Genomic DNA, 19,665 nt, shown 5'->3' with positions numbered 1-19,665 from the left:
TTAACATGAGTTTTCATTCCCATATAATTTGACAATGTATGAACACTATGATATACTGTTACTGACAGATATGGATTACTAATACTGTTCTTAAAAGTTTGAAGCGTCAGGCTTTACATTGTTCAACATAAAAGCAATTTTATGTGATATATTAACCTCAACAGTTAGACGACATTTACTGTTTAGAAAGTAAGACAAACTGTTTTTCTCTATGCGGGCACGCTTGTATGGAAAAAATAAATCCTTGCTCCAGTCGAGTTTTTAGATCCCATTTAGGTCGCATATGAACTGTACAAAATTTCAGCGCAATCGGTGAAACTATAATTTAGCGCAAGCGGTTCAAAGTTTTCATAGGATTTACTATGGCGCTATCCATAAACTACGTAGACTTTTTTTTGGCAATCTCATACCCCCCCTCCCCCCTCGTAGACTTTTGTTCATACAAAATTTTCGAAATTTGTATGGAGTGTAGACTTTGGCCAGACCCCCCCCGTCCCCCCTAAGAGTCTACGTAGTTTATGGACAGGCCCTATGGGAAAAGTTACACTTTCAGATAAAAAATCCCAGAGGTCGTCCCTTGTCTCCTTAATTCAAATCGATCAATGTTTCTTGTAGAAAAATACATTATGGAACTTTCCTTCGAAGACCGCAAAACAATTGGATGCTTGTGGAAAAAGTTATTGATTTATTACCGATTAGTGATCCAACGAACGGCTTTTTATTTTGTTTTATCAGCAGCACTGCTGCTGCCGTTGTTGCATTGCATGGGGTGGCGGGAGGCATCACCGCCCCCAGAAACAGCAGCAGCCAAGGCAGCAGCTACAGTGCTGCTAATGAAACAAAACAAAAAGCCGTTCGTTGGATCACTAATCGGTAATATGTAAATCAATAACTTTTTCCACAAGCATCCAATTGTTTTGCGGTCTTCGAAGGAAAGTATCATAATTGATTTTTCTACAAGAAACATTGATCGATTTGAATTAAGGAGACAAGGGACGACCTCTGGGATTTTTTATCTGAAAGTGTAACTTTTCCCATAGTAAATCCTATGAAAACTTTGAACCGCTTGCGCTAAATTATAGTTTCACCGATTGCGCTGAAATTTTGTACAGTTCATATGCGACCTAAATGGGATCTAAAAAGTCGACTGGAGCGAGGATTTGATATTTGTCCCATACTACTGGACAGCGAACCTGGCCCTCTATCCAGCGCACTGTGCCCGACGTACGTCCGACACATGGTTTAGGAGAAAAATCAATTTTCGCGTGTCAAAAATTCCGATTTTCAACTGCACGAACAATATTGTGGTTTAAAACAAGAATCCCGATAGGACTTTAGGAGCCTATTACAAAACGGCATTACGGAGGCTCGACTGTATCGAGAATTTTGCCACGTGGGATCATGAATACTTGTCAAATGAGTAAGCGATGAATTTGTATAATGAACTTCAGAGGGGAGAACAGGTCAAAACGGCCAAGAGACGCCAAAAGATGGCCCGATTCATTTTGATTTTCTGCCTGAAGTGTCAGTCCACTGCCGTTCATCCGCTTGCGTGTGCTGTGCTGTGTGGTGTCGATTTTTCTCAAGTACGATTAACTTTTCTGAAAAGGCAATTTAACCCGGAAGAACTGCAAGAAAAATGTTCGCCCGTACGCTGAAAACCGTTGCTTCCCAGGGAGTGAAGAACTTCTCCACAACAAGCCAGGTAACTAAGGATGAGGATTGTTCTTGGGGTGTGGGGTGATTGCAATCTCCCCGCAGGGTTTGATTTTTTCTACACTTTACGTAACCTGATGTGACAAGGTTAATGATATCGAACTTCGATTTTGCAGAACAATGTCAAAGTGGCCGTGTGCGGTGCTTCCGGCGGTATTGGCCAGCCACTGTCGCTGCTGCTGAAGCAGAGCCCACTGGTGACGGAACTGTCCCTGTACGATATTGTCCACACGCCCGGAGTGGCCGCCGATTTGTCTCACATTGAAACCCACTCGAAGGTCACCGGCTACAATGGCGCGGAAAACCTGGAGAAAGCCCTGGCCAACGCCGACATTGTTATCATTCCGGCTGGTGTGCCTCGCAAGCCCGGCATGACCCGTGATGACCTGTTCAACACGAACGCGTCGATTGTGCGCGATCTGGCCGCTGGCTGCGCCAAGGCTTGCCCCAAGGCCCTGATCGGAATCATCTCGAACCCGGTCAACTCGACGGTGCCGATTGCCTGCGAAACCCTCGCCAAGGTAAGTGTCTTGGGTTGGGATGGTGAAGTGGCGAAGCGGTGTGTTATTTATAACCAAGGCAAATCACTCTGTTCACATTAAGCCATTAAGCACAGAACAGATGTGTATCTTCGAACAAATTTGAAGTTCCGAGGTGGAAGTAGTGAAATTGTCACTAGGAGAACTAGATTGGAATGAATTTCCATGGGAAAATAAAAAAAAATCATTAAAGCGTGCTACGTCGTCTCCCTATGCTCGCTGTAGGAAAAAGCTTGACTTCCACCACTAGGTTCGCTAGTGTTGAGCTATCAAACGAGCAGTACTTTTCGTGACGAAGATTCACCCCCGTGCATTAAGGTCAATGCATTACCCCACGCATACTGCGATGCTGTTCATTGGAATATTATTTATTCGCAATGGACTTATCCACCGATGAACCAAATTCATCGCGGTCCGAGAATTTTGACACTAGAGCGGGGTCTGTTCCAATCAGAATCGTCCAATTCTGATTGGAACGGCCCCGCTCTAGTGTCAAAATTCTCGGACCGCGATGAATTCGGTTCATCGGTGGATAAGTCCATGAGGATTATCAGTCCATGGCCAATGAGAGTCTAATGAAGGTGTGGAAGAGACACTTCGTGTGCGTGAGATCCGTGTTTGGTGCAAAACATATCACTACTACAAGTAAAGCGAGCTCCCATAAGAACGCGTGTCAAATAGTGACGTCACTATTTGTGTTTACATTTTTCTTTGCTTACTAATACATAGCCATCTCTTCTTCTTCCTCACCTGTAATATACTCTCATTGGTCCATGGCTACCCAGATGAGCATTAGACTGGTGCGAAGAGTGCATTACATTTCTCGGTTGCAATATTATTAGCATTTTTTCTTTTGCCAATTAGCAGCTGATCTGCTGATCAACAGAAATCTGTTTGAATGATTTGCACTTCAGAAGAAATCGCGTTATTATGAAAATTAGTGTTGCGTAATAATGCTTTTTACTCGTACGTGCAAGAAAACAGAAATATACATAGGTATACTGCCGTGAATCGCATATCTGTCCCATTTGCATAGGAAACCCAGCAAAGATGGGACTGATATGCGATTCACGGCAGACCAACAAGAAGTTCGTTTAAGCCAAACTTTGTTTCGTTTATGAAATACAAGAGTGGTGTATGGGTCTATAGCTTAGTCTTCATGGAAAGTAGAAACTTTTACCACTAACAAACATTCAAACGCAATTGAGTGTCTAACAGATTTTTGTAGCAATGTTGGAGTTCGAACGATATTTTTGAAAATCGGAATTGACGTCATTCAAATGCGTTCATCATTTATGCTGAGTCACAATGACATGCTCATCTATCGGACAAGGCCAGACTAAAGACACTGTATGCTAAAGACACGAAATCTGATGATTGTTGCTGTTGATGATGATTGTCGCGTCATGACGATGATGCTGTCGAGCAATGCTTTTAAAGCTCGTTTGACACGTCTCCTGCTCGATTGGAATGACATTGACAGCAAATTTGGAATTCCAATTGGAACATTTCGTGTCTTTGTATATAGTGTCAATGAGAGTATATTACAGGTGAGGAAGAAGAAGAGATGGCTATGTATTAGTAAGCAAAGAAAAATGTAAACACAAATAGTGACGTCACTATTTGACACGCGTTCTTATGGGAGCTCGCTTTACTTGTAGTAGTGATATGTTTTGCACCAAACACGGATCTCACGCACACGAAGTGTCTCTTCCACACCTTCATTAGACTCTCATTGATATAGTGTCTTTAGGCCAGACCAACAACGTCTTTGGAACAACATACATTGTCGTCCCACTTATCCTTGCGCTAGAATCGCTCTAGGACAACCTGCAAGCTTTTTTATATTAATATTCCGGTTTTATCAACCCCTTTTCAAAAATGTTTCTGAAAATTGTACAAAATCTATACCTACGCGTTTTCGAAATTTTTTACACACGCCAGCAGCATCTGTCTTCAAGAAGCAGGGAGGGAGGGTGCTGTATGACAAAAATGCTAAAATTCAAGAACATGATGCTTGTGAATCCCGTTAATCAAAGGGTGCGGTGTAGAACATCAGCATGTTGCTCACTGCATGTGCATCACTTTGAAAAAAAAAATAAAAAATAATAAATAAGATATTGAAAGCATGGGGGGAATTGCTCAAAGAATTTCGGGACACATCCCTGAAGGGATCCTGGAAGAAATCTCTGGAGAAATCCCAGGACGATTACCGGAAGGAATCTCTAATCAAGCAGGAATCCTGGCATAAGTCCATGAAGGAATCCCAGGAGCAATTCAATAAAGAATTCTGGGGTAATTCACAAAATAAACTCGAGAGGAGTTCTTGACAAAATCCTGAAGGAATCGCTGAAAGAACCTCTGAAATAAAACCAGGAAGAATCTAGAAAAGGGGATACAGAGAGAAATCCACGTGTAGGAAACACAGTTTACTGTTCGGGTTACTAAAACAATAATGACTTTATTCTCATATTCTCCTGTCAGTGCTCTAACGGCGATGACATAGTGCCGCTTCAAAGTGAGAGTGAAAGTGCGCGTCCATAGGATTTTCGTGAATTTGCTATTGTTGATATTCTTCTTTGCGGCTTCGCACACGCGCACTCCCACTCTCACGCGTAACTATAACGGCACCCTAAGCACTGTTGAAGTAGGCACATTAGCAAGTGCGATGCAAAGCATGCCATGACATTAGTATGTAATTAATTAGAAATAAATGATCAGTTATTGTTAGACCATCAACCGAGACGGTTGTTCTTTCATTTCAACTCCCCAAGAGGTTGTGGGCCCAGCGCTTGGGCATCCGTTGCCGTAGCAACCAATCAACAAGTGAAAATTTTTTCTCAAGCCGAAGCCGAAATGGAGAAAGTTCAAGTTCCGAAGCTGAATGGATCGAATTACAGCAGCTGGAAGTTCAGCACCGAGCTGCTGCTGATCCGGGAGGACCTCTGGAAGTTCGTCACCAAGCCACGTCCGGAAGAAGTAGCTGCGACGGAAAACGTTCCGGTGAATGCTGCTGCCGTTGAAGCCTGGGATGCCGGAGACCAGCGTGCGCGAGCCACAATCGGTCTTTTGATGGAGAGCAACCAGCATGGCCTCATCAAACAGACGAAAACGGCACGCGAAGCATGGGACAGGCTGAAGGACCATTTCGAGAAGCCGACGCTGACATCGAAGGTATCGTATCTGCGAAGTTTGATCGCCAAACGGTACTGCGAAGGCGAGGACATGGAGAAGCACGTGCACGAAATGGAAGAAGTTTTCGAGCGCCTCTCCGTGGCAGGGCTGAAACTGGACGAAAAGCTGCAGGTTGCGCTGGTGCTGAGTAGTCTCCCGAAAACTTTCAACACTTTGACGACCGCGTTGGAGAGTCGGGCAGACGACGAGCTGACACTGGACCTCGTAAAAACAAAGCTGATCGACGAAGTGACGAAGCAGGGAAGTTTCGGCGAATCCGTTCTGAAGGCTGGATCCGGAAAGAAGGTCATCGTTTGCCACTACTGCAAAAAGCCTGGACACAAGCAGAGGGAGTGCCGGAAGCAAGCCAGTGACCAAGAATCGGACACGAAGGGCGACCAGAGAAACCGGAAGAATCCATCCAAAGCGAAGGCGGTTCGTGAGACGAATGGCAGCTGCGCTTTCACCGTGAAGGGGACTGGAAAAACCGGAAGCTGGATCGTCGATTCGGGGGCGACATCACACATGTGCGCCGAGCGGGATTCGTTTCTGGACCTGGATGAAACCACCCACGAAAAAGTCACTCTGGCTGACGGGACGATGACAGCTGCGAATGGCAAAGGGACGTGCGAATTGGATTGCTGCGATCTGCAAGGTAACAAACGTTCCATCACCCTTTCAGACACTTTGTTCGTGCCAAAGTTGGAATCGAATTTGATCTCCGTGCGCAAACTCGTTGCGATGGGCGGAAAAGTGATTTTCGACACCGACAATTGCCGCATTATGAAGGGTGAGCAGGTGGCAGCCGTGGCGGTTCCGACCGGTGGGTTGTACTGCATCAAGAACCCTCACAACGCCATGAAAGTCAACGACACAGCGCACACGCCAAACTGCCAACACGTGTGGCACAGGAAGCTCGGCCACCGGGATAACGATGCCGTTCAGGAGCTTTTCAAGAAGAAGCTAGCGACCGGCGTGCTCCTCGAGGACTGCGGCATTCGATCCGTGTGCGAGTGCTGTCAAGAAGCGAAGTTTGCTCGGCTCCCGTTTCCGAAGAAGGCCAAGAAGCAGTCACAACAACCGTTGGACCTGATCCATGCAGACGTGTGCGGTCCGATGAAAAACGTTACCCCAGGAGGATGTCGGTACTACCTCACAGTGATCGACGACTATTCCCGGTACACAACCGTGTACTTTCTGCGAGAGAAATCTGACGCTGAGGAGAAGCTGAGGGATTTCGTAATGGAGGTGAAGACGACGTTCGGCAAACCGCCGAAGATCATTCGCTCCGATAATGGTGGTGAGTTCAAGAACAGGTCCCTGGAGAAGTTCTTCAAGCAAGAAGGTATCAGGCAGCAGTTCACTGCACCACACACCCCGCAGCAGAACGGAGTAGCAGAACGCAAAAAGTTGGAGGGGTTGTGTACTAGACACGACCGCAAGTCTGACGTTGAATAACGTCCGTTTATGCATTAGTTTCGATTATTGGATGCTGTTTTAGCATTGATAAAGCCTGTGATGTGAAATTTTGGTTTGGTTTAGTTTGATTGTAGACGGCAGTTGATAGGGGAGTTTATTATTTATCATTATTTTCGATCCGATTCATTCCTTATGAACTTTGCCGTTCAATTTGAATAGGTCGTAAATTTGCTGGGATTCCTAAACAGATACGACCTATTCAAATCGAACGTCAGAACTATTTAAACCTGTGTACTAGCCCAGCACTAGGTTTTCTTGGTTCACCATTTATGAGCAGCCCAGGTACTGGTAGTCGTAACTAGTTTATCTTTCATTAAACTATGTTGTTGCTCTCGAAATACAGTGAGCCAATTTGCAAAATAATTTCAGCGGGCCAACTGTAGTTTGCTAGACCTTTGAATTTCTTTGGATGCTAACAGGTAATTATTTTGCGAAGAAAATTGATGCAGATTTCAAATCCTCTCGCACAATTTCTCTGCTTTTGCAGGTTTATATATAGAAATTTAAAATGGACGCGACAAGACTTGTTCAGCGTAGTAGTTGGTTTTAAAATGTTTCCATAAACGAATTTTTCAAAACCATTTAAAATCTTTACCTATAACAGAATTGTCTTGGTAACCGTTCATTTAAGAGTTTAAACAGATGCAATCCAACAGATCATTCAAAGATGCAAATCATGAGGTTTTTGCTAATTGGTGGACTGGAATTACCAATATGTAATTATATAACTAAGAATTTCTAGATATCATACAGTTCTCTTCTAGATTGTATGGCAAAAATGGGTAAAGAAATGTTTAATTTTTGCGAACACAACACAAATTGAAATTTGGCTGGGAAATATAAAGGATGCTACAACAATCTAATATATTTCCACTATTCCGCTTGCAAAGTTTATGCTACGGTTTTAAGACTTAGTCGGTTTTGACATATTTGTGACCCGACGCGTCGTCTAAGAAAATTATTCGATTCACTCTTGTGAGGAACATTTTTGAAGCCCTTAGAAAGGCTGTTTAATTTTGTTCGTTGTACAATAATCGTTCAATTGTTGCATGAGGTGAAAATCGGTAGCTATGCCAACCAAATCCAGAACGGCATCGGTGGCGTTGATTCCGATGGTGGTTTTGCGATGACGATGCTGCGTAAACTCGGGGCAAAAGAAAGCCCTCGTTGTTGCCGCGCACCAGTTTGAACTGGCTGATTGCTCCACTGGCGCCGCGTACAACGATGCGAAGGAGAGCGTCACAGCCGACAACCACCGCGCTCGGCTTGCCAAAGCATACTGATGGAAAACGCAAACGGAGAAACTGGCTAGCTTTCCATCGATGCGATCCCCTCGAGGGGTCACGAAAGAATGACGGAAGATGAGAAGAAGCAGTTTGCTTTTATACGGCACAATCGCCTGGCTTCCCCTCTCGAACGTGATTGGTTAGATGTGAGGGGAGTAAAATTCAGCAATTCCACACAAATTTATCTGCATTAATTTATTATAGCGGAGTATTAAAATATACTAAAATGATTATTATTAGCCATTGTCAAATCAGTAGGTAGGCTTAGCATTAACCAATATTATAATGTTTAGTAAGGAATGACAGTATATAGTACAAAAGTCATGTATTTTCGACCAAAATTTCTAAAGATTACAGATATTTGAAGTTCTAAAATTCTTATTGAAATTTGGCAGCGCTGGTTTACAGTTTTCATTTCCAGCAAACCTGCCATTTTTCAAAGTTGTAGAAATTTCAAACAGATTTATGATGAAATAAATAAATATAAATAAATAAATAAATAAGTTTAGGCTTTTGTTACCGTATCTTGAATTTACAATAGATGTTAAAATATTCCCAGTTGTTGCCATGCCCATCTGCTACCGCACTGGGAAAATGCGAATGAGCCACCGCCGCGGCTGCTTCTAGGTTGCTGGCGGTGCTCTCGAAGTAGGTTTCAAAATGTTTGCAGGAATTTCGAATCAACTCTTACGTGGAATTTAAAATTGTAGCCCTAATAATGGCTGTTTAATTTTGATCTGAGAATTTTGATTTCACAAAACCAAACCGCGTTACTGCCGTGTCGTCGGCGCCCATCCGCTTCCGAACTGGGGAAATGATAAATTATTCCATCACCGCCGCTGCTGCTCGGTTGTCGTCGGTGCGTCCCGTCCCGCGTCCGTCATTCTACCGCGGTCGACAGCGTGAGAATGTGAGAAGAGAATGCTGAGTGAAAATGCAAACCGAGCTGTGCTCCTCCGTCTCTGATGAACGAGCTGCCGCACGCGAAGAGGCACCGACCACCGCGCTCGGCTTGCCAAAGAACACTAAAGGAAAACGCAAACGGAGCAAACTGCACAGCTCTCTGCCGATGCGTTCCCCTCGAGGTGTTGATGAAGAATGAAGGAAGAGGGGAAGAAGAAATAGCTTTTATACTGCCAGGTGCTCGACGGAAAAGTCCAAAGCTGCGCTCGAACGTGATTGGCTGAATAAAACATGGGTTCACTTTTCCTAAATATTCAATAGTTCGCTGTTGAAAATCAATAGTTGTTATTAATTGACATAATTGCTGGAAATATTTGCGTCTGATCGGTGCTAAAATTTTTAAAATTCGTTCATATATGACTGAGTTATTAGCGTTCAAAAGCTGACCACTTTTCGTGACGCGGCCGATTTTTGGTTTTTCTGAAGTTACACCCCTATATGTTGCCGAAGGACGTTATTCAACGTCAAAACCGCACGTTGAACGAAATGGCGCGGTGCATGCTTCAGGATGCAGGACTACCGACGAAGTACTGGGCAGAGGCCGTGAACACGGCGAGTTATCTCCAAAATCGACTACCGACTAGGTCACTGGAGGTCACACCATACGAAGCGTGGTGGGGAGAAAAGCCGGACCTGAGCCACGTGCAGCCATTTGGAGCTGACGCGTTCGTGTGGATTCCGAAGCAAAACCGAACGAAGCTGGATGCAGCAGCACAGAAGATGACCTTCGTTGGGTATTCGCCTCAGCAGAAGGCGTACCGATTCCTGGATAGGCGTACCGGGTGCGTCATTAGTAGCCGTGATGCTCGGTTCATGCCAACGAGCAGTACCCAAGAAGAAGAAGAAGGCAATGGAAGTATCATCGAGTACCATTTTCCTTCGACCGACAATGTAAAAGCTAATTCATTTCCTATCGTTGCAGGGGACGTTCTCGGTGAGCCAGCGGACGATGAAGAAGAATTTGCGTCGGGTCGGTCAGATCCGGAAGAGGAGGAAGATGAGAACGACACGTCCGTCGAGTCGCACGAAGACACTACTCTCACCGAGAATATCGATGCCGTTGAACGTCCCCTCAACGCACCGAGAGGACCATCGTCAACGAGTACGCCGATACGTGTGTCAAGCCGACTGAACAAGGGAGTTCCACCATTTCGATTCCGTGAAACCAGCAGCCTGGTGAGTCAGCAAACGTGGGAACCACAATCGCTAGCAGAAGCGCTGGCGAGCCCAGAGCGGGACCACTGGAAGGCCGCGATGGATGAAGAGTATGCAGCTCAGCAAGAAAACTCCACCTGGGACATCGTACGTTTACCCCCGAACCGGAAACCGATAGGCTGTCGGTGGGTTTTCCAGAAGAAGTTCGACGAGCATGGGAATGTGGCGAGGTACAAGGCTCGACTCGTCGCGAAGGGATGCAGCCAAAAATTTGGTACCGACTATGACGAGGTCTACGCGCCGGTTGCGAAGCACACCACTTTCCGGGCACTCTTGTCGATTGCAGCTCGTCGAAAGATGCAAGTGAAGCATGTCGATATCAAGACGGCATATTTGCACGGCAAGCTTTCGGAGACCATCTACATGCGGCAGCCGCCCGGGTATGAATCCGGGAATCAGGAAGATGTGTGCCATTTGAGGAGGAGCTTGTATGGCCTGAAGCAAGCCGGAAGGGTCTGGAACCGGACCATCACCGATGTCTTGAAGGAGCTGGGGTACGAAGCTACGGAAGCTGACAGCTGCCTTTTCGTGAAGGCCGACAAGTCGTCGTTCATCTTACTGTACGTAGATGACATGTTGATCGCTACCGAAGACGACACCGAGTACCAGCGAGTACGGAAGCACCTGGAAAGAAGATTCAAGATTACTTGTCTGGGTAATGTGAAGCAGTACCTCGGCATCCATGTCGAGCGACAAGAGGACGGAGGATTCCTGCTTAGTCAAGAAAGCTACATAGCGAAGGTTTTGGCTAGATTCGAGATGGAGCAAGCAAAACCATCACAGATTCCGATGGATCCTGGCTACGTCACCGCAGAGCAAAAGGAGGAGAAGGTAATGGCCACCACCGACAAATACCAGAGTCTAGTGGGTGCTTTACTCTACGTCGCCGTATGCACACGGCCGGATCTGGCTATCACAGCGTCCATCCTCGGGCGTAAGGTCAGCAAGCCAACGGAGAGCGACTGGACGGAAGCGAAGCGAGCGTTGCGGTACTTGAAGGGAACCGCTGGACTGAAGCTGCAGCTAGGAGGAGCTGGTCATCTCGAGGGTTACGCTGACGCGGATTGGGCTGGTGATCGCGTCGACCGGAAGTCAAATTCCGGTTTCTTGTTCAAGCTCGGAAATGGAACAATTAGCTGGACAGCACGGAAGCAGGAATGCGTAACTTTGTCGTCCACCGAAGCGGAGTATGTCGCACTCGCCGAAGCAAGCAAGGAGCTACTCTGGCTGCTGAAGCTGATGCGAGGACTTGGCGAGGACATCCGGCACCCAGTGACGATTCAGGAGGACAACCAAAGTTGCATCTCTATGCTGAACGGCAGTGATGGCATTTTCCTCTGTGTAAAAAAAAGCTAGTGTTATGCTACACACATTTCTTTTCTCCCAGCCAGAGCGCCACACACTGGCTTGCGTTCACCATACGTGCTCGCTGAGAGCTGTGGCGATCGGTGATGCGAGAAAAGAAATAACTCACCACAGCCGACTACAATCTTCAGAGAGAAATGAGTGCACCAAGATTCTCTAGAGTGGACAAGTGTTCGTTCACCCTAGTTAACTCTGGCAAAGAACACTGGAGAGAGCGATCTGCAGTGCGCACTGACGAGAATTGGGAAGCATGGTTTCGTGGTGAAAACATTGTAGTTTTCTTCTCTACGAACCATCACTTCGGCAGGGTGCCGACATTTACGTCGTCGTCGTCGTGCCAAAAAATCGCGACAACCAAGTTGATGCTTTTGATTGCGGTTTCCCGAAAGTAATGCCGATTGTAAATACTACACAGGATCAAATATTTTACCAAAAACAAACCAATGCTTAAACATCTGGTTTGACTCAATCGAATTTAAATTAGCATCAATGAAGCGAAGAATGTACCTTATGCCCTCCATCATTCGAAAGATGTTGGCGCGTCGATCGTTGCACGCTAATGATTTTGCGGTGGGTTGAAGGCGTTTGATAACGAATAAAATGCACCAACACCCGATTTTTTATTGTTTGCTCAGTGCATATTTGGGCAAGATTGGACTATTTTACATAAAGTGATTCTTGTAATATGCCTGCCATTTTGAACTGGTATTATCAATACAGTCGAAACTCGGTATTTGATGCGAGCAAAAATCGATTGTTTTTCATAATCCTGGGACTTAACTTTGGAAGTGGTGCGCCGTGTAATTCATCAGGACCGCTAAATAGCGCGATATGAAAAAAAAACTATTTTTGTTCGCATCATATTCCGGATTTTGATTGAGTTGATAATATACCGGTAAAAAGTGTAGAATTAGCCCGAGTTAAAATAAACCTAAATACATTTAAAATGAAAATAAAAACAATGTCCCGACCAACGTCGTACTGCGGTACGCACGTTCCCTATCAACTCCCACGTTTAGTGGCTTCGTTTTTGTGTGCCAACAAATTATACGAGATTTCGCTTTTGAACGGTTTCCCTGCGTTTCCACAGAGGATGCATAATGAAACACTGATTTCTTTCTCAGCATCATCAAAAATTTTCTACCTGCTGCAAAACATTCCCGCACATCATCCTCGCGCTTCTTTTATTCCGCCATTTTTCGTTTTGCATGCAACAGGAATCCACAATGCCGCGGATGCTTGCAAACAAACTGCTCTCGCTGCTTTGCTTTTACCAACCAGAGAAAATTTCTTCAGAGTGATGCTCTGGAGTGGGCTCACTACAGTGTACACGCGCGTGTGGTGATCCCACAAGTAGGTTGGTGTGAGAGAACAGAGGTGCGCAGAAAGTATATTTCTCTTGGGTGGTGAGTTCAGTTTCGCTCTATGGCTTTGCTTTACCGGCACTCTCGCGCACTGAATAGTTTCAACTACCAGTGAAAACATTCTCTTTGTCTCCCTGGTGATACGGTACATGCATCCTCAGAGAGGCCGGTTCTCTCGCTCGTCAGTGCCGAACTCTAGTGAAATGCCATCACTGCTGAACGCTGAAGGAGGGACGAGACGGACGAAGCACATCGACACCAGATACAATTTCGTCCGGGATTTGGCCGCATCTGGAATCATCAAAGTAAAATATTGTCCGACGGAGGATATGTTGGCTGACGTGCTGACGAAGCCTCTAGCTCGGCTCAAACTGCGGAAGATAAGAGAAGAAGTTGGCCTGCAGAACATCGTCCTTGAGGAGGAGTGTTGAAGTAGGCACATTAGCAAGTGCGATGCAAAGCATGCCATGACATTAGTATGTAATTAATTAGAAATAAATGATCAGTTATTGTTAGACCATCAACCGAGACGGTTGTTCTTTCATTTCAACTCCCCAAGAAGCACAGCCTCCTATATGTAATGATATTCCGCTACACTACATCTCTCCTTTTTTCCTATAGTTTAAAAATGCAAAGATCATCAAACAATAGTAAGGAGAATGATACCCTGACTCCTATCATGTCTCAAGATTTCCTCTTGCTTCTTCTTCTTCTTCTTCTTGGCGTAACGTCCTCACTGGGACAAAGCCTGCTTCTCAGCTTAGTGTTCTATGAGCACTTCCACAGTTTTTAACTGAGAGCTTCCTCTGCCAATGACCATTTTGCATGTGTATATCGTGTGGTAGGCACGAAGATACTCTATGCCCAAGGAAGTCAAGGAAATTTCCTTTACGAAAAGATCCTGGACCGACCGGGAATCGAACCCGTCACCCTCAGCATGGTCATGCTGAATACCCGTGCGTTTACCGCCTCGGCTATATGGGCCCTATTTCCTCTTGCTATTATACATATATTTCAATATCATCACTCAATTGACCAGGCATTTCTTGACTCCAATACTGACGAATACAGCACCAAAAGTATTTTTGTTGGCCATCCATCAACAGCGTCATCCATCGTCTGTGTCATCACGTATATCTGAATATGGCGGGGAATATATCTCAAATTATTAAATAATTAATATAAAACTATATGCATACTAAGCTCTTTAGAACAGCCATTCTCTTCCCTCTTTCCACAAATAGAAAGTCTTATCTTATGCATGCACCTCTTGTTGCCCTGACCAACATCAATATCTTGATAATAATGCAAATTCCTTGATAAAATAAAAATAAAATAGTTTGAATTTAGTTCTTCTATTAATATTTTGTACATCTCAAGAAGGTGAAGCAAAGTTGTTACAACTTTCTTCATCTAGTGTTTTGGATTACCAAATGGACTGAGATAAAACTCCTACATCTGGTATTTTTGTTTATCATTTTAAACTGATATCTTGAGTTTCATTTGCACATCCCTTTACCATAGATGGACTGAGGTAATGATATTATATGATAATGTAATGATATTCCGCTACACTACACCACGATGGTTCCGAATATATTTCTGAAGACATCCTAAAGCAAGTCCAGGAAGAATCAATGAAGGAATCACAGGAAAACTTCGTTAACTGAAATCCCAACTGAATTAAGTTTTATCATGTGGAGCGGACCTGGTGTGATGGTTAGAACATTTGACTATCACGCCGAGGACCTGGGATCGAATCCCACTCCCGACAAACTCGCAAAATGTGAGTTCTTCCTTCGGAAATGAAGTAAAGCGGGGGTCCCGAGATGAACTAGCCTAAAAATCTCGTTAATTCAGATAAAAAAAAAAGTTATATCATGATACTAGCTGTCCCGGCAAAGGTCGTACAAGATGCGGAAGAAAAAAATGCGAAAAGTTCAAGGCGCTATCACACGTTCAATATGGGATATGGTATGTGGGGGCAAGATGGGTCAGGGGGCAAGATGGGTCAGTACCGTTTTCAATCGCACAATATATGTTTTGAATCTTTCAATAATTTTCCCAGATGAACGACGGGGATACACAAAAAAGTAGTATATTGTTTTGAAAATTCTATACGTTCCTCGCACAGAAAAAAATAAAATATTTTTTCGTTATACTTCTTATGCTATACATTCCATATAACTACGTGTATTATGTAGACGGGACAAGATGGGTCACCCTAATTTTTCGGTATGTTTGCATAGTTTTTGAAAATGTTTTTTTTTTTCATGGAAAGGCTATTCTGTGACCTACATTATCGAAGCGATGAGAGCACTGAAAATTTGAGAACATATTTTTTCAATTTTCCTTAAAAAAATATAGGTTTTCAAAGTCCGTTTATGGCTACCCGAACAAAAATCTTCTAGTTCTCAGAATAATCTACCGATAGGTATCAACACTTTCTTCATGTAATCTGTACGTCTATGAAGCTTAGATGTATAGAGAAAAACTAGAAGATTTAGTATTTTTTGTTGGAGGAAAATCGAGTTTTCTAATAGCTGACCCATCTTGCCCCCGTTAAAATGAGGTGAGGCAAGATGGGTCATGTTTTGAAAATTGTTTGTCAAGAAGCAGGTTTCAAACTTTATTACCTTTTTATACTCTTATATCATAGCTGACTAGTGTATCTGAGAGTCGTGGTAGAATACAGAGAAATGCGATTTATATTTAGAAAGTTATAGTGATCCATTTCTTAGGTGACCCATCCTGCCCCCACTTACCATATATATGTACATGCTGGATAACCTTAATTTTGCCACAGGGTGCTTGTGACCGATGGTAGCCCCAATGCCAATCGACGACGCATTTGCTGACACCAGTATTTCTTGACGGGATCGTAGTGTGCCAACAGAAGGTCGGACGAGAGAATCGCCTTGAAGTCGTCGAAAGCCTTCTGGCATTGAGCAGCCAGCCCACTTAAAGGCAGAAGAAAACTTGAGAAGTTCATCGAGCGGGTATATCAGTAAATGCATATTCAAGAAAAAATTTCCCGTAATAATTACCGGCGCTCAAGAAGGAACGGACACTAGTAAGGTCGCGTGCGGTGGTATATCCTGGATTGCCTTGATTGCCGGATCTGGACGCAAACCATCTTTATCGAGCAAAAGGTCCAAATATCCGCGTTGTTTTTGTCCAAAAGAGTACTTTTCTGGACAGATCGTGAAGCCGAATTCCTGGATCCGTTGGAGAACTGCATGCATATTCCGCGGATGTTCCTCTACGGTTCTGTCCTCGACGATTTCATCATCGAGGTATCCCAACGTGCAAGGAAGTCCGATCAACTATTGAAAAGGAGCTGCTTTGACTCCGGGAGGGATCCTGTTGTATTGATACAAGCCCCGGTCAATATTGACGGTGAGCAGTTTCCGGCTGCTTTCGTCAACTTCCATTTGCAAAAAAGCGTCTGATAAGTCTATCTGACTGAAAACGGTGCAGCCCAACGAAAAGGCGCTTGCCTTAAACACTGTTGACGAGTACGACGGTTTTGGCAGAACTGCTTATCGTTGGATCTCTTACCCTTGGCACTGGACTGGAACAATAGCCTTCTTTAAGTCCCAGCTGTTGACAGGACGAACACTTATGGTTGACAAAAGTGCAGCAAGGCGATGCCGGACCACTCTTCCGTGGTTGCAGCTGCCGAAGATTTGAACGTTTCTCGCTGAAAGGCTTCTTGAAAAGCTTCCGGTATTGCTGCTTTCCCTTGATGACTTCAACTGCTGTGGCTACCGGATCCTAAATCATGGCCGTATCACTCTTCAGGTTCATTAACCGATCTAATTCTTCGAGGAGCAAATCCAGGTTGACGTTATTGTTGTCCGTGAGCAGCCTCGCCCTTACTTCCGAGTCACTTACTGACTTTAGCCCACAAACAAACATCAAGTATTTGAATTTAAGTGTCGGACATTCTGGACAACTCAAATTCCACACACGGAGAGCCTGCTGGTTGATACCGTTAGGGTGACCATCTGATCCCAACATATCTAAAGAGAAGTCGGAAGCATCAATGGAGAAATCCTGGAGGGGAATCCCGGGGGAAATTGCTAAAGGTTCTAATTCCGGGAAAATGCCGGAAGAAATCTATAAAAGAATCGCAGGAGAAAAAAAGAAATCTCTGAAGGAATCCAAGAAAGAATCTCTTATAGAATCACCAAGTGAAACTCTTAATTATCTTTTTTTTTAATTCACGAATAAAAAGAAATAAAAAAAATCTTAATGAATGCCGGGAAGAATTCCTGAAAGAAAATGTCGGAAGGAGTCCTAGAGAAAATCCCCAAAGACACCTCGGGAGAAATCAATGAAGAAATGTTGGAAGGCATCCTGGCTGAAATCTGTAAAGGAATCCCGCAAGGAATCCGATCGAAAAAATGGCTGCCTGATCAGCAGGAGAAATGAAAAACTATCCTGTAATCCACGGTAAAAGTGTGAAAACTCCATAGAACTAGCACGGAGGTGAAGCTTCATCACGGAAAGTGCTGCTCGTTTGATAGCTCAACACTAGCGAACCTGGTGGTGGAAGTCAAGCTTTAGCCTACAGCGAGCATAGGGAGGCGGCGTAGCACGCTTTGATGATTTTTTATTTCTCCATGCAAATTCATTCCAATCTAGTTTTCCAAATGACAATTTCACGACTTCCACCTCGAAACTTCAAATTTGTTCGAAGATACACATCTGTTCTGTGGAACTAGTCTAGAAATTGAAGAATTTCGAGGTACGACGGGGTGAAATTCTAGTATTCTTTGACGTAACCGCGTTATCCCCAAACGTACCTGTTCCGGATGCGCTTCGTAGTTTGCGCAGACACTTAGAATGTTGTCGAGTACCGCCTAACTGTGTTGAAGCATTCATTACCGTAGCTATAAAATTCAGCTGGCAGTCCCGAAAGGCCACTATACGGGGGCCTCGGTCAGCACTCACCTTTCTCCTGGCTATTGCGCCAAAGTCACTTATGTTTAATTGAAAATAACACACTAGTTTTAACTATAATTTAAGATTTATTCACTAATTTAGGTCTAGATTTACATTAATTATTTGATTTTTCAATCCAGAGCGTTCAGTTGCACGCGTGCTCGCAGGTGGAAAATTTTCACATATTTGAATTTCTGCTCGCATGTTTTGATCGCGAGTCGCACGTTGGCATGGTAACCGTGGACGACGTCGCCGCGCCAAGATACCCGAGCAAAAACATCTAGTTGCAGCTACTGTTGGCAACAGTAGCTGAAATATGTACATGTGAACCAAAACTACTTCATGTTTAGGGGTATGTTTTACAAACTAACGTTTGGACTGATTTGAGAAAATAAGAATAGGTACACTTCAAAAGACACCAAAACCATTTTGAGATATACAAATATCTGCCAAAATAAAGAAGTTTTGATTTCCCAGGAAGGAAAAATACAAAAATGCTCAAACTATACTCCATCTAATGGCGGGATTGGGTATTAGAGGGTTAACTAATAAATACATTCTATTTCTTTGTCCCTTTGCAGGCTGGTGTGCTGGATGTGAAGCGCGTGTTCGGTGTGTCCACGCTGGACATCGTCCGTGCCAACACCTTCATCGGTGAAGCCGCCGGTGTCGATCCCCAGAAGGTCAACGTTCCGGTCATCGGTGGCCACTCCGGTGTGACAATCATTCCTGTCCTGTCGCAGGCCACTCCCTCGGTGAGCTTCCCCCAGGACAAGATCGCTGCCCTGACCGAACGCATCCAGGAGGCCGGTACCGAAGTCGTCAAGGCCAAGGCCGGAGCTGGTTCGGCTACCCTGTCGATGGCCTACGCTGGAGCTCGGTTCGCTTTGGCTCTGGCCCGTGCCATGAAGGGCGAACAGAACGTGGTTGAGTGCGCTTACGTCCGCTCGGATGTGACCGAAGCCAAGTACTTCTCCACTCCTCTGGTGCTGGGCAAGAACGGTCTGGAGAAGAACCTGGGACTGCCTAAGCTCAACGCTTTCGAACAGGAACTGCTGAAGAAGGCTCTGCCAGAGCTAAAGAAGAACATCCAGAAGGGCGAAGACTTCGTCAACAAGAAGTAAAGAGGATCTACGTCAAATGGTTAGGTGGCACCATAAATTATTGTAGAAAAGTATCTGTTAAGTACAACAACTACAACAGCGCATTTGGCAGGCTACCTTAAAAAATTACCATCATCTTTTGATAAGTCAACTACCGATATTAAGTATATATAATGGCTGCCCTAGGGCAGTCAAACGAATCTGTAACTAAAAAAAACACGATATTGTCCTCTCTGTGGTAGACAAAAAACAACTTCCAAAGAAGAGTAGGTCGTAGTTCCAGAAATTGAAAAGGAAACCATCTCTAGAATGAAATTCTTGAATAAAGTTTGTGGTGGGCTACTCCCATCGAAGAATGTACCTAATATGACAGCACTATTTCAGTTGAAAGAAATCCATGAATCTCGATAATCTCAAAGTCATTCACCCGTCATCGGACACTATTTAGCTTTTATTATTTATCAGCTACTTAGACGTTTCTTAATTGTATCCTTCAAGTTTCTTGAAATAA

General features: G+C 44.4%; 1 protein-coding gene across 1 annotated transcript; it reads left to right on the top strand.

Moving 5' to 3' along the window:
- Positions 1 to 1,520: 1,520 nt before the first annotated feature.
- LOC109426322 (malate dehydrogenase, mitochondrial) lies at positions 1,521 to 19,519 on the top strand. Its single transcript, XM_019701778.3, has 3 exons — positions 1,521 to 1,705; positions 1,833 to 2,237; positions 18,633 to 19,519. The coding sequence occupies exons 1-3, from the start codon at positions 1,640 to 1,642 to the stop codon at positions 19,173 to 19,175; spliced, it is 1,014 nt and encodes a 337-aa protein (XP_019557323.1). The 5' UTR covers positions 1,521 to 1,639; the 3' UTR covers positions 19,176 to 19,519.
- Positions 19,520 to 19,665: the final 146 nt, after the last annotated feature.

Source organism: Aedes albopictus, chromosome 3 (genome assembly GCF_035046485.1).
Source record: "Aedes albopictus strain Foshan chromosome 3, AalbF5, whole genome shotgun sequence".
NCBI classification, from domain to species: Eukaryota; Metazoa; Arthropoda; class Insecta; order Diptera; family Culicidae; genus Aedes; species Aedes albopictus.
Note: the sequence above shows the minus strand (reverse complement) of the source record. Positions and strands in the feature narration are given on the sequence as shown.

Bases quoted from the DNA above. Each gene is read 5' to 3' on its own strand.
- LOC109426322 (XM_019701778.3), top strand. From the start codon at position 1,640: ATGTTCGCCCGTACGCTGAAAACCGTTGCTTCCCAGGGAGTGAAGAAC. The intron at 1,706-1,832 runs GTAACTAAGGAT...TCGATTTTGCAG, and splicing joins ACTTCTCCACAACAAGCCAG to AACAATGTCAAAGTGGCCGT. The intron at 2,238-18,632 runs GTAAGTGTCTTG...GTCCCTTTGCAG, and splicing joins CCTGCGAAACCCTCGCCAAG to GCTGGTGTGCTGGATGTGAA.